Source organism: Lasiodiplodia theobromae (assembly GCF_012971845.1).
Source record: "Lasiodiplodia theobromae strain AM2As chromosome Unknown scaffold_49, whole genome shotgun sequence".
Taxonomy (NCBI): Eukaryota; Fungi; Ascomycota; class Dothideomycetes; order Botryosphaeriales; family Botryosphaeriaceae; genus Lasiodiplodia; species Lasiodiplodia theobromae.
Window position 1 is genome coordinate 18,058 of NW_023336529.1, and position 12,458 is coordinate 30,515.

General features: G+C 57.2%; 4 protein-coding genes across 4 annotated transcripts; 2 read left to right on the forward strand and 2 right to left on the reverse strand.

The window, feature by feature from the left end:
- Window positions 1-1,784: 1,784 nt before the first annotated feature.
- LTHEOB_11443 (DNA helicase ino80) lies at window positions 1,785-2,484 on the forward strand (the record flags this gene model as incomplete). The annotated part of the gene is made up of 2 exons (XM_035508200.1): window positions 1,785-2,303; window positions 2,362-2,484. The coding sequence occupies 2 exons, from the start codon at window positions 1,785-1,787 to the stop codon at window positions 2,482-2,484; spliced, it is 642 nt and encodes a 213-aa protein (XP_035366372.1).
- Window positions 2,485-2,623: 139 nt separating this feature from the next.
- Window positions 2,624-3,728, reverse strand: LTHEOB_11444 (Phytanoyl- dioxygenase; the record flags this gene model as incomplete). Its single annotated transcript, XM_035508201.1, has 2 exons — window positions 2,624-3,608; window positions 3,673-3,728. The coding sequence occupies 2 exons, from the start codon at window positions 3,726-3,728 to the stop codon at window positions 2,624-2,626; spliced, it is 1,041 nt and encodes a 346-aa protein (XP_035366373.1).
- Window positions 3,729-4,603: 875 nt separating this feature from the next.
- Window positions 4,604-6,983, reverse strand: LTHEOB_11445 (Zinc finger PHD-type protein; the record flags this gene model as incomplete). The annotated part of the gene is made up of 2 exons (XM_035508202.1): window positions 4,604-4,753; window positions 4,812-6,983. The coding sequence occupies 2 exons, from the start codon at window positions 6,981-6,983 to the stop codon at window positions 4,604-4,606; spliced, it is 2,322 nt and encodes a 773-aa protein (XP_035366374.1).
- An 808-nt stretch (window positions 6,984-7,791) lies between these two features.
- On the forward strand, window positions 7,792-10,537 carry LTHEOB_11446 (Qde-2-interacting protein; the record flags this gene model as incomplete). The annotated part of the gene is made up of 3 exons (XM_035508203.1): window positions 7,792-8,276; window positions 8,430-8,905; window positions 8,961-10,537. 3 exons carry the CDS (start codon window positions 7,792-7,794, stop codon window positions 10,535-10,537), a joined length of 2,538 nt encoding a protein of 845 aa, XP_035366375.1.
- Window positions 10,538-12,458: the final 1,921 nt, after the last annotated feature.

The window sequence follows — 12,458 nt, forward strand, 5'->3', positions numbered from 1 at the left end:
CTTCGTTGACGCCTCAGACACGTGTGGCGTCAGCCTCAAAACGCAAGTTTTGCCAGCTGATTGGTCCCTTCAGTATAAGGGCAGATGCTAGTAGGGAAGCTGCGGGTATTACTTTCATAGACGGTTATCAGCCTTATAAAATTTAGAGTTCATGGATCCAAGTCTCAAACCTCTGTTGGAAGATGGGCGGGCGGGAGCGACAACGCGCCGCAATTGCCCCGGGCCTCGGGTGATCATCGTAGCAAAACCTCCGAATCATTTTGGATGCCTTTGATGTGCCCCTTTTCACTCGCTTGCTAACCGGCTCTTTCGTCATGAATGACCAAGCTTGTCTCGGAAACGGCATGGCCGTTAGGCGTACGGTGTTGACTCAGTTCAGTTGACTCGTAGGCATCGTATTTCTTCCTCTACTCGGCCCGAGTGTCCCGGACCGGAACGGCATTACTCGTCCAATAGACAGTCAATACTAAATCGCAAGCCTAGCTTTCCCGGGTATCCCGCTTCCTCCTGGACCATCCGCGGAATCAACTAAACACGATTCTAATTCCAACCAGCAGCCCAATACGAACACTACAATTAAGTAGTTTGGATGAGCTCTATCTAAGTAGACCTAGTAGCGCACATGTTCTGCATGTAGTCTGAGCCTCTAAAATTTCTGGAAACGCCACTGCCTTCTCATAACGGCAACGCTTCTGAGCGATTAATTCCTCTTGCTACGTCATCGCCGACGACGCCGCTCTTGATCTTGTGACTATGGACAAACAGCACTGGCCTGCAAACAGGGAAATTTCTTGGACTAGCTAACAGCTCAATGGCATCACCCACTTGAGCTGGAGGGAGAAGGCGGTTTTGACAGATGCGTAGGTGCCGAAAGGGAGCGGTGGCTTGAAGAGAATCCCTGTAAAAAAAACATAAAAAGAGCATATATGGGTACTTGAAGCTATTATCCGGATATAAATGCGGAATTAATAATTATATTCACGTCCGGACGATAGCTTCAACTACCCATGCATGCATGGTATGAGCGATAACTAAATTCACGCTAGCTGTCGGCTGCAATACCGCCCTGTACAGAGAGGTGCTGCAGCCCAGATCTGCCTAAGTAACATATACGGGTAGCTGAAGCTATAGTCCGCACGTAAATGTCGAATTGATAATTATACATATACGTCCGGACGATAGCTTCAGCTACCCATGACATGAGCAAAAATAAAAATAAAAAATCCACGCTAGCCACGGCTGCGAGAGAGGACTGTACAGACGGAAGAATATCAAGCGGCCATGGGTGATCGGAGTTGGGCAAGATGTGTCTAGCCTCTCACTTCCCCGCCTGCAGAGGTGGCTGCCTTGAAGGCTCAGCAAATGAACATTTATGTTACAAAGGTCTGCATGGGGGCGCAGCAAGCGAACCTAGTCTGACCGAACTCTGCCTCGGGCGCACAGCCCCCAGCGCCCCCAGAACCAGTAATAAGCTTTGCCATTGCACATATCATGCCATCACCTTTCAGTTTTCGGTCATCAGCTTTTGCGGCACGGAGAGCCATCGATACGTTTGCATGGTTTCTGTGTACTATCACGCTGAATGACGTAGCATCTGCATGATTAGCCCGAATGCCGAGGGAGCACATGTGTGGTTGGTAGCGCTTACCTTCGCATCGCCTCAGTCTAGACGGGAGCCTTGGGCTGATGTGTCGAAACGTGACTGCTGCCTCGCGTCAGCCCGCCTTACCATGTTTCTGATAAAGGCACGCTTCCCTAAACAATATTTCTACACCACATCCGCCATGGCTTTCCAACAGCAGAACGGAGTGGGGCCGCCACCTTGGCCACCACAGAAACACGCACAAGCATACCCACCAAACGCCTTCCAGAAGCAACACGGCCAAGCGTACGCTCAAGGCGTTCCTCAGAAGCCACCCGGCCAGGTGTACCCTCATGGGGCTCCCCAGAAGCTACATGGGCAGGCATATCCTCCAGTCCCTCTTCAGAAGCCACACGGTCATGCATACGCTCCAGCGGCGCCCCCGAAAGCACATGGCCAAGCGTACACCCCGGGCGCTCCTCCGAAACCACAAGGCCAGGCATACGCCCCTACCACTCTACAGAAGAAACACGGCCAAGCATTCCCCCCAGGCGCTCTTCAGAAGCAACGTGGTGTTGCGACGGCACCAAAGGGGCCAACGGCGCTTACTGTGCTGACGCAGCTTGGCGCCGCAATCCCGCAGAACTCCACATTCAACTTTCACTTTGATCCCCGCACAAATGGTCTGGTCAGGGTTGAAGTAAACCCTCCCAACCAACCGGTAAGCAAATATTCTTTAGAATCTTCACAATGACTGGCCTGTTAACAAGACAATGCAGATTCAGAACGCCAAACAGGTGTTCAAGTGGGAGAGGGACGAGAGAATGAACATGAACCGCAGGTGGAACCCGAACATGAGATGCTGGATTTACCAGGACGGCTCTTGCTTCTATCCGGCATAAATTAGTGGAGACGCAAGGACCCGCGAATTCACATCTCTTAAAAAGCACTTATGAATTATGTAGCATGTTGAAGAATGGCTAAATGTCTTCTTGTCAAGAGCAGCCTCCCCCAGACCGGGTCTCATCCCAACCTAACCTCTCAAACCGCCGGCACAACCTCACTCCCATCATACCTCCTCGCCCCCGCCAACTTCAACAACCGATCACTCAACACCGGCTTCTCCCTCGGCTCGCTCCTGTTCCTCGGATCCTCACTCCCATCCTCCAACCTTGCGATCCCCTCCCTAAACACGATATTATCATGCGGCCAATGCGTCGTGCCCGCCCACTTCCCGAAAATCTTCGCCTTCTCCGCCAACTGCTGCTCGGTCGCCCACGCCGCGGGGGCGTAACTCGCATAAACAACCGTCCTAATCCTCTCACTCCTCTCATTCGGCTCCGCACCCCAATGCACCGTCCGGCTATCCCAAACCAACAAATCGCCCGGTTCCGCCTCCACCTTCTTCGGCTCAATGCCCCTCGCCTTAAACCACTCGAGCTGGCTCTCCTCAAACATAAAAATATCCCTCTTCTCCCACCTCCCCCTCTCCGTCTGCGTATCGAAAAACTCCTCCATAAGCGCATGACTCCCGGGGAAAACAACCAACCCGCCATCATCCGGGCCCGACGGACTCAAATTCACGACCCCCTGCACGCAGCACAGTCCGCGCCTGAACGGGCTCTGATCGACGTGCGGCCACGCGCCCTTGGCCGGCTTCTCGTCGCGGCGCAGGTGCGGCGGCAGCGTGACGTTGAGCGCGTCGAAGCTGACGAGCAATTCATCCGTGCCCCACAGCTTCTCGAACGCGCCGACGACGCCCGGCTCGAGCCGCACGTCCCACATGAAGGCCTCGTGCGGGACGCCGTACGCGTTGAAGGTGTTGATCTTGGACTGCACGGGCAGGTTGGCCGCGGTCCAGGTGGAGGGGTCGGCGAGGTCGAGCGGCGTGCCGAAGGAAGTCAGCCAGGCGTGGGCGCGGGCGCGGTAGGCGTCGGCGCGGGAGGACGGGATGGCGGCCTTGATGACGGCGTAGCCGTCGCGGAGGAGGTCGTCGCGCCAGTCGTTGTAGGTGGCTGTGACGGGTCTGGTGGGAGATGCAGGTGGTTAGTGTTGGGGAGAGGGGATTGTGGGGGCGGCGGGATACGGACCTCAGAATTTTGGCCTCATTGTCGACCGTCGTGGTCTGCGTAGTCGTCGAAGACATGGTCGTGTATCAGGAAGTGGGGTACTCCGGCCAGCGGTTATGAGGAACTGGAGGGTGGAAAGTGAAGAGAAGGAGATGAGGAATTTAGCATCAGCCATTGCGAAAGTCAGAAATATAAAGAAATTACTCAAGTGGAGCACATGAGTTTCTGTCGAGCTGGGGGCGGCAGGTTGTGCATTAGAGCGACACGATGCAATGCCTGTTTGGTTGGTGGGGTTGCAACAAGCACGCAAGATAGCCCATCTCCCACCCAATCGACGTGACCGGTCGGCTTATCTCTGGCTCATCCTCGGGATGATGATGCAATTCTCCGCGTTTGCCAATGTTCTGCCGTCCACGTCGAAGGTTGAGGCGAACATGCAAGCCTATCTCCGTCATCCGACCGGTCAGGTGGTGTGCCTGGAGGCGTCGCCGGCCACCCTGGTAGATTAATCGTCCAATACCAACGGAGCTTCAAATCTTCGGATTGACCGTCTGCTGTCGGGCCTTCCGATCAAGTATCGCGTAGCGACCCGACGTTGTCGATCCCGGATCGAGGGAACACCTGCGTCAGCGAACCGCAAATCATCTGTGAGCCGTCTGTAGAGAAAGTCAAAAAGCAAACTGTTGATTGAACCTGCAACTCGTGGCTTGCGTGGCGAAGGCTTAGCAAATATTACAGCAGAACTCCGTCTGGAAAATCGCGCCCTGGGTATTCCAATGCCTCCCGGTAAAAGAACCAAAATGTGCCGCTTAAACTCCAAAAGCAATTCGTAGCCAAACAAACTGATGCCCCGTAAATACGCTTAGCAATCTGAGCTTCCCGCACTGAGAAAAGTTGCGGAATACAACCCGAAGAGTACCTTACGGAAATGCTACATGCCTTGAGACACGCCCTAACGACGTTTACCATTATCCACTGGATTGCCGCTTACGTCGACATGAAGGACATTCCTACACTGAGGACAGTACCACGCGTCGCGGCGTCGCGGTTGCTCGCGCTCTGTCAAACCAACGCAGCCGAGGTGGAACCATTCTTTCTCACACTTTGCACAAAGTCAGCCATCTAGGCCCAAAGACAAACTATCATTGTAGAGGACTTACATTCTCATAATCACAGGCAATCATGGGCCCGTAGCTGACATCCCCACAGAGGCAGTATCTCGGCTCGTTTGGGTCAATGTCTTCAATCGCCTCATACTGCATCACATCTGCCTTGTCCTCCATCTTCCTGCTCTTCTTCTTGGGTGCAGTCGACCGTCTGCCGATGACGACTTTTTTGTCCTCGGTCATGGCCCCAGGCGCCGGTCGCTTGCTGCGCCGAGATGGGAGACGCATTCCCGATCCGGGTGTTCCCGCAGACGCATTGCCAGAGCTTGGCTGGTCTGCAGCGGGGAGAATGCTGACGTTGCTTCCACGGCGCAGTTCACGCAATTCGCGAGGCTCGCGCTTGATGGGCGGTTCAGCAGAAGCGGCCTTCGTTGATGAACCGGCACGCGATCGTGGACGAGCATGATCGTCGACAGCATTGCCGGCTTCGAGAGGCGTCGAAGCTTTAGGTACCACAGAAGTGCGACGGGAGCGGGTTCCAGCGGCAGTGGAGGGAGCAGGAGGGTTGGGGGCCTCAGTCGGAGACGCAAGAGCCGGAGTCTGATGTCGAGTTGAGGGCCGGCTTGGAGCGTGAGGAGAGCTCGGCCCTTCGGGTGCAAGAGGAACTTGAGTGGTCGAGATCTGAGCGGGTGGAGAGGGCTGAGGCTTCGCAGCTGTCGGAGAGGGCGGTTCGGCACTCTCAGTCTTGGGCGGTGCCGGAGGGCCCAACTTCAGCTTCTTCGGGCCAGAGGGACGACGAGTTGCCGTGTCTGGGGGCTGAGAAGAGCCCGATTGCTGCTCGGTCTTGGAGGCGTCGGGAGTCGAGTCGCGCTTCCGCTTCTTGGCGGACTTGGACTTGTTGTCCTTGACGACGGGAATGGGGGTCGGAACAGGCCCATCAAAGACGTTTTTGATGACGGCACTTGCCTCGGCCATTCGGCGGCTGGCGTCTTCGATTTCCTGGGCGTCGCGGGCTGCTTGCTCACGTGCCGTGGCCTCCCTCTTGAGCTTTTTCATCTCATTGAGCTTCATGCCCCGGTTGATCAGATTGTTGTCTTCCTTGCCGAGGGGTTTGAAACTCGTCTCACCCGGGTCGAGGACCTCCTTGTTTGGGTCCATGGGCGACTCGTCAAGAAACGCTTCGCCTGTCTCCTCGGCCCGCTCGCGGGCCTTCTTGTAGTTCTCCCAACCCCGTCCCTTGCTGGACAATTCGCGTCGGATCATAGTGTCGCTGGGCTGCCAGATGGCATTCTTCTTCATCGTCTTGCGGAGCACAGCCATCTCGTACTCGGTGAGCTTGTGCCACGGGGCGTACTTGCTGCCGGGTTGAGCGTCGGGAGGCGGCGGCGTCAATTGAGCCAGGGCGTTGCTGGTGGAGATGCCAGCAACAGAGCTGTGGACATTTGTGCCCATGCCAGGTTGGCGCGGGGCACGTCCTGACTTGGGCGTCTTTTGCTTGGAGCCCTTGAGCTTTGGTATCTTGACGCCCGACACTGTGTCGATGTCAATATCGCCATCAATATCAGAAGCACCATCATCCCACTCAGAACTTGGTTGGGGAGAGTCAGGGTTCCGATCAAGGCCTTGGCCAGGCGCAATGCCGCGAGCAGCTTCCTGTGCGCGCTTGCGCTTCCGTTCGCGGTGCTTCTGCACGCGGGCGGTCGATGTAGGCCGGGGACGTGGAGTGGTCTCGCCGAAATGCAATGTTATGCGCGGTGTCCTGTCCAGGTCGACCTTGCGGCTGCGGGTTTGCTGTGGCGATGGAGCGGGGGCGGGTGTGGGGTCGCGCGAAGGCGGCTCGGGCAAAGCCTGTAGCTTCTTCTTGATTGTGACCAGACGGGTGGCATGGCGTTCGGTGTTCTCGTGCAGGCGGGCAGCTTCGGCATAGGCGGACTCGCGAAAGCGCTCAGCGTCGATGAGGGCTTTGGAGATGTCCTTGCGCAGCTGCTGGGGATCGGGTCGTTCGGCCTGGGGAAGCTTGGGGAGATGGCCGTAGAGGAGGGTGAGCTTGTGGACGCGGTCGGCTGCCTCGGCATACAGCTTGTCGAGCTTCGCGATCAAGGTCAGGGAGCGAGCCAGGTCGGATGGGTAGAACTCGGTGTAGTCGAGGAAGTCGGTGACGGTGGCCTGGGCGTCGGGATGGGCGTGCGCCTGGGTGGAGGGCATGTCGGGCGGCGCGTCGTCCATGGCAGACGCGTCACATGCCACGGGGCGCGGATCGGCGGGTGAAGAGCGTGCGCAGCAGATCGCGGAGGTGAGCGGAGCGCAATGAAGGGGGTGAGGAGGGGCGCAGAGGCGGGTGCAGGGCGTTTGGGGAGGTGAGGTGTTGTTGGCGAAGCTCCAGGGCGAGGAACGTCCTTCCCGATACGTTGGTGGCCCGTGCGCCGCCGCGCCGGGTATCGCGGGGCGGAAAATCAGCGCCCGAGACACGTGCCCACGCGTCGCCCGCTGATTTTCACTCAACCGCGTCTCCCCGCATCCGGTCATTTTCGGCTACTTGGTGTTTGGCCTGCTGTCCTCTCGCTTTCTCACCGCCATGATCTAGAGGTGGTTGTGTGCATCGGGGCTGCCTATCGTTTTGGTACCACCATGGCTTGAACGCCATCTGTATCTTTCCGTTTTCTCTTTACTTGATCTGGCTGCAAAAATCAATCTACGGGCCATCCTCTGGTGATTCCCCAGATCCGTTTGCACTCGCTTAGTCTTGCCGCGCTGTGGGAGGAGCGGTTCTTCTGCCATTCTCTGGCTGATCGTGATTCTTACATTCAGGTTGACGCTGCAGCTGCCCTTGTAGACCTTGAATTGATTGGTTACCAAATGTTTCCACCGCCTACTGTGAGTTGCGTCCGCCTTCCCCATCTGCCCCAGCTTTGCTGCTTCCTCGTTCGGCACCGCAGCATCAAATGCCTTCTTCGTGCGGTGAGCCCCGACACAACCTCATCGCTCAACGTCACGTCCTCCCGCTCGGTCCGTGCATCGTCAACGTCCGTTCGCAATGCATTCGTCACGCGCAGAGAGGCTGTTGGACCTGCTCAACGATGATATTCTCGCCTTGCCCATAGCTTCCTCGCCTCGCGTCGATCCTGAACCTCACCATAACGGCCAAAAAGAACTGACGCCCAGCGAGTGCGAAGGCTCACCAGAGCCCAACTCCAACGACAAGGCCCCCGTTTCCGTCGCGGAACAGAAAATCGAAGCTCTTGCAGAAGCCCTTTCTCTCCGAGACCGCTCGCCCTCGCCCGACGGCTCCACAGTCTCTCACGAGCCCGACCGCTCCGAAAGCTCCCACGAACCCGACCCTCACGAGGACTCGCCGGCTGTCGATTTGTGCCGTGGTGATCTTGCTCCCTGGGGCGAAGCCTACGTCTCCATCAAGGCCGCCAGCCAATTTCCCTACAAGTTCTTGAATCGTGCCTACTCCGACCAAGTTGCCAAGAAGTTCTTTGACCGCAATCAGTTTTGGAGCAGAGACTGGGACCTGTAAGTCACTTCGTTCGTCAATTGTGGTGTTGAAGCTTTGACCACACGCGTGTTCCTGCCGCATGTGTCTCGACTCCCCGACCTTCTGACAACTCGACCGTTCCAGAAACAAAACATCGGACACGTGCATTGCTGACCCAAACCTGCTGACAGGTACTACGTCTGGCCTCCTGCCGACCTCGCAAGCAAGCCACTCGTCCTCATAACCCTCACGCAGTTCCAGCTCCTCGTTCATGAAATCAACCAATACAAGCGCCACATCGACTTCCAGCTGACCGACCACCACCGTGACTGCGGCCTAATTCTCGATATTCCCCATCGTGCCTTTACTCCACGCTATCTCGGCTTCTCTTCATCGCGTGACGAGTACAACGACATGGAGCAGCACAGGGTGCCTCCGCCGAGCTACAAGGCTCCTGGTGAGCCTGCCCTCCCTTCTGCCGACAAGCCCACCATCGAGGCCTACAAGGCTATGATCGAAGAGACCCTTCAGCTCAACAAGGCGAAAAGCAAAGCTGCCAAGGCGAAGCGCAAGGAACAGCGCATCACTCATCAGCAGAATTGGGGTCGCCTGCTCAAGAGGACCCAACGCTACCTGGGCCTCCGCCCTGACAAGGGCGACGGCTATAGTAAGTCTCGATCATGTCTCAGCCAGATACGAATTGCTGACTTTTGTACAACCAGACCCGCTGGAGGACGCCACTCTCAACTGGGCCGACCTCCAAGCTGCCCAGGCCGCCCGCAAGCTACCTCCCGTCGACGCTGAGAAGCCGGCTCCCTTCCTCTTCGACAAGAATGTAATCTTCATCAGCGTTGACATTGAGGCCTTCGAGCTGGATACCAGCAAGATCACCGAGGTCGGAGTTGCTACCCTTGATGTGCTGGACATCATCGACGTACCTCCCGGCAAGGACGCCAAAAACTGGTTCGACAAGATACGGGCCCGCCACTTCCGTATCCACGAACACGCTCACCTGGAGAACTACCGCCACGTCGCCGGCTGCGCTGGCAGCTTCGAGTTCGGCACGAGCGAATTCGTGCGTCTCGCCGAAGCCCCGTCCATCGTCGCCTCGTGCTTCCGGCCGCCCTTCTCCGCCGAGCTGACCCCCGCCGAATCCCAGCGCCTCTGGTCCGCCAACGGCGACGAAAGCTCCTCCGCTGCCCAGCATGACGACCCCTCCGTCGTCAACGCCGACGGCAAGCGCAATCTCATCTTCGTCGGCCACGATCCCAACCAGGACGTTAAGTTCCTGCAGAAGCTAGGCTACAACCCGCTCAACCTGTCCAACCTGCTCGAAATCATCGACACCAAGCTCCTCCACCAGCACTGGAAGCGCGACCCGCAGGGCACATCCCTCGGCAAGATCCTGGCGGACCTCGACATCGTCGGCTGGAAGCTGCACAACGGCGGCAACGACGCCGTCTACACGCTGCAAGCACTCCTCGCGCTCGCCGTCCGCGAATCCACCGTCCGCGGCACCAAGGAGGTCGAGGAGCAGCGCAAGCAAGACCAGCAGAAGCGCATGGCCGACGCCATCGCCGACGCCGTCACGCGCATCACCGACGACGCCGACGGTTGGAGCAGCGCCGGCGAGGGCGACGACGGCGGGAATCCCAAACCCGTCAATGGCACCACCACCGCAGAGAACCACAACATCAATGGCAGCGGTGGCGGTGGCGGTGTTCCGTACGTCCCGCCCCCCGGCCTCGATAACCCCGCCGAGAGCGACTGCATCTTCGTCGGCAACCTGCCTTACCGCGCTACGCCCGAGGACGTCGTGGCCTTCTTCGCCAAGTACGGCACCATCACGGACGTACATCTTCCCATCAACCACGCCACCGGCCACACCAAGGGCGTCGCCTACGTCAGCTTCGGCTCTCCGGTCGAGGCGAAGAACGCGTTTGAGAAGAGTAAGGGCGCGGAGTTCTGGAGTCGTCCGATCCGCGTGGATATGGCGCCGCCGAGGGAGAAGAAGGGTGGGAGGAGTGGCGGGAGCAACACTAATGGCGGTGGTCCAAGGAGCCAGAGGTCGAGCAGGAGTGGTACGCCGGTTCCCAGGACGGGAAACGGTGCGGCGGTGAGGATCACAGATCCGGCGGCTCGTTCGGCGCTGCAGGGTAAGCGGCAGCAGAATGGTGGGATGGTTGAGGCTGAGAATGGTGACCGTGGTGCTGGTGGAGGAAGTGCTGCTGATGCGGACTTGCTCACTGGCCCGACGAAGCAGTACTCCAAGCAGGAGTTGCCGCACGATTGGTGGTGAGGGGATGCGGGCGTGGGTGATGCTTTCCCCCCTTTTTTTTTTCCTTTTGCTCTTCGGCATGACTGATACAGACATGGGTTTTCTGAAGGCGGTTCTTCTCAAGCGATGGTCGGCTTTGAGGTCTTGCTGCATGGATGGAAGTGCGGTAGTAGGCTGGGTCCGTGGACCATGCGGGTTACGAGCAGTTCGGTGCAGATAGAGTTTGCATATTTTCATCAGTTGCTACAACAGCCAGGTCTCATGCATGGATGGTTTATCATACTACTATTGATGCGCTAGAACTGAATGGGTTGAGTCCACAAAAAAGTCAGAGAAGACTGAGCATACAGAGTCTATGACCCTTGAAGTTTCCTTTTTCTTTCGTTCGTCCCGGTTGTCCTACGGGGTCAGGCAGAAGTAGGCTCGTGCTGCTGTACGGATCGGTGACGACATGGAGCCATGGCTGAGATCATTGCATTGACTAAGGAACGCAAATTTCTGGGAGGCACGTGTTACCTAGAAGCTCGGAAATAATCCAGACTTGATACCAGTGACTTGTTTCTCCAATCGCCCATCAACCCGTAGCTGAGAAGCTGACCATCGATTTTCCATCTCTAACTATCGCCAGCCACCATGCCGACCGAGACACTGGCCCGCACCTGGGATCAGCGACGCGGAACACACCAAGCGCCGCAACCAACAAGCCCGGACATTCGTGAACCAAGTTGATAATGGAGAGGAGGTTTCGTCGTCGTAATACATAAGTACGTTGTTGTCTTCCTCGAGGTGAAATTTGTTAAGACAGCAGCAAGGGAAGTGCGCAGAATACCATGGGTCATTAGACTGCTCAGTGAACAAGACGCTGTTGGCTGACAGAAACATTAAAATCAAATCCGCATCTGTCCTTTCGAGTTCGCCGATTGGCGAAAGCACCGAGTTCCGGGGGTCCAAGGTGCCATTGTCACAAGTCCCGCGAGCCGCTATCTATTCTGTTTACTCGATCGAGCTTGTAAGCAGCCTTAACTCTTATTTTCATAGGGCGCGAGTGCGATCGTACCGTTAGCCGAGCGTGACGTGTCTAGAACTCTAGATTAATAATGGATGTCGCTATCTGCCAACACATTAGAAGATTGCGGCAAGTTAACCGAACACACCGTGATGTGATAAGGGACGGTGTTGTAGGCGGTCGCGAGTTAGCGGTAACCGTCTTCGCGCTGACATGGAGAAGCTGGGATAGTGCTCGTGCGTTGTGGGGTAAGTTTTGTGCGGCATGGGTCATCAGTACAGCGGACGAGACGGTGGGCGAGGTGAGGTAGCACGGCAGTGGCGTCAGAATGGCGATCGAAGGAATTACCCGCACAGGTGACAGCCGCCGCGCCGTCACCACCCCTGTGCCTTCATCACCCATATAGTGCGCGCTCTCCAGCTGTTCGCCTGCCCACCTCCCCACCAGTACTCCGGCACGTGCATCGTGCACTGAGGTTGTCTGTAGGGGCCCGTTGCTTTCCGGGATAGGTCGCCGTTGGGCGTTTCACCGTCGTTCGTGCATGTGGCCAGGGGAAAGGGAGCAGGCCGGTCACATCCTGCACCTGTGGAGGCCGGAAGCGGCCGTCGTTCCCGGATCACCACATCTCGACGTGCGGCTAAAGTTCGTTAGCAGGCCATGATTCGTGCACCTTGTATGAGCTTCTGTCGTTGCGAGTGTGCGGAGCCAAGATTGCTCGGGATTTCAACAATCTAAGAAGCCTGGGCGGGAGGGACTTTATGGCGCTGAGTATGGCATCTGGGGGACTTACTTTTCTCGTTTTCAACTAGTCACAACCGCGAATAGCAAGTGCTTAGAAAAGCCAGCTCCGCCTCCGCAACACGGCCTGGCAGCACCGCATCGAGCAGCAGCTCCCTGGCTTCGGCCAGCGCCTCAAACTCCTCCAAAACGTATGCT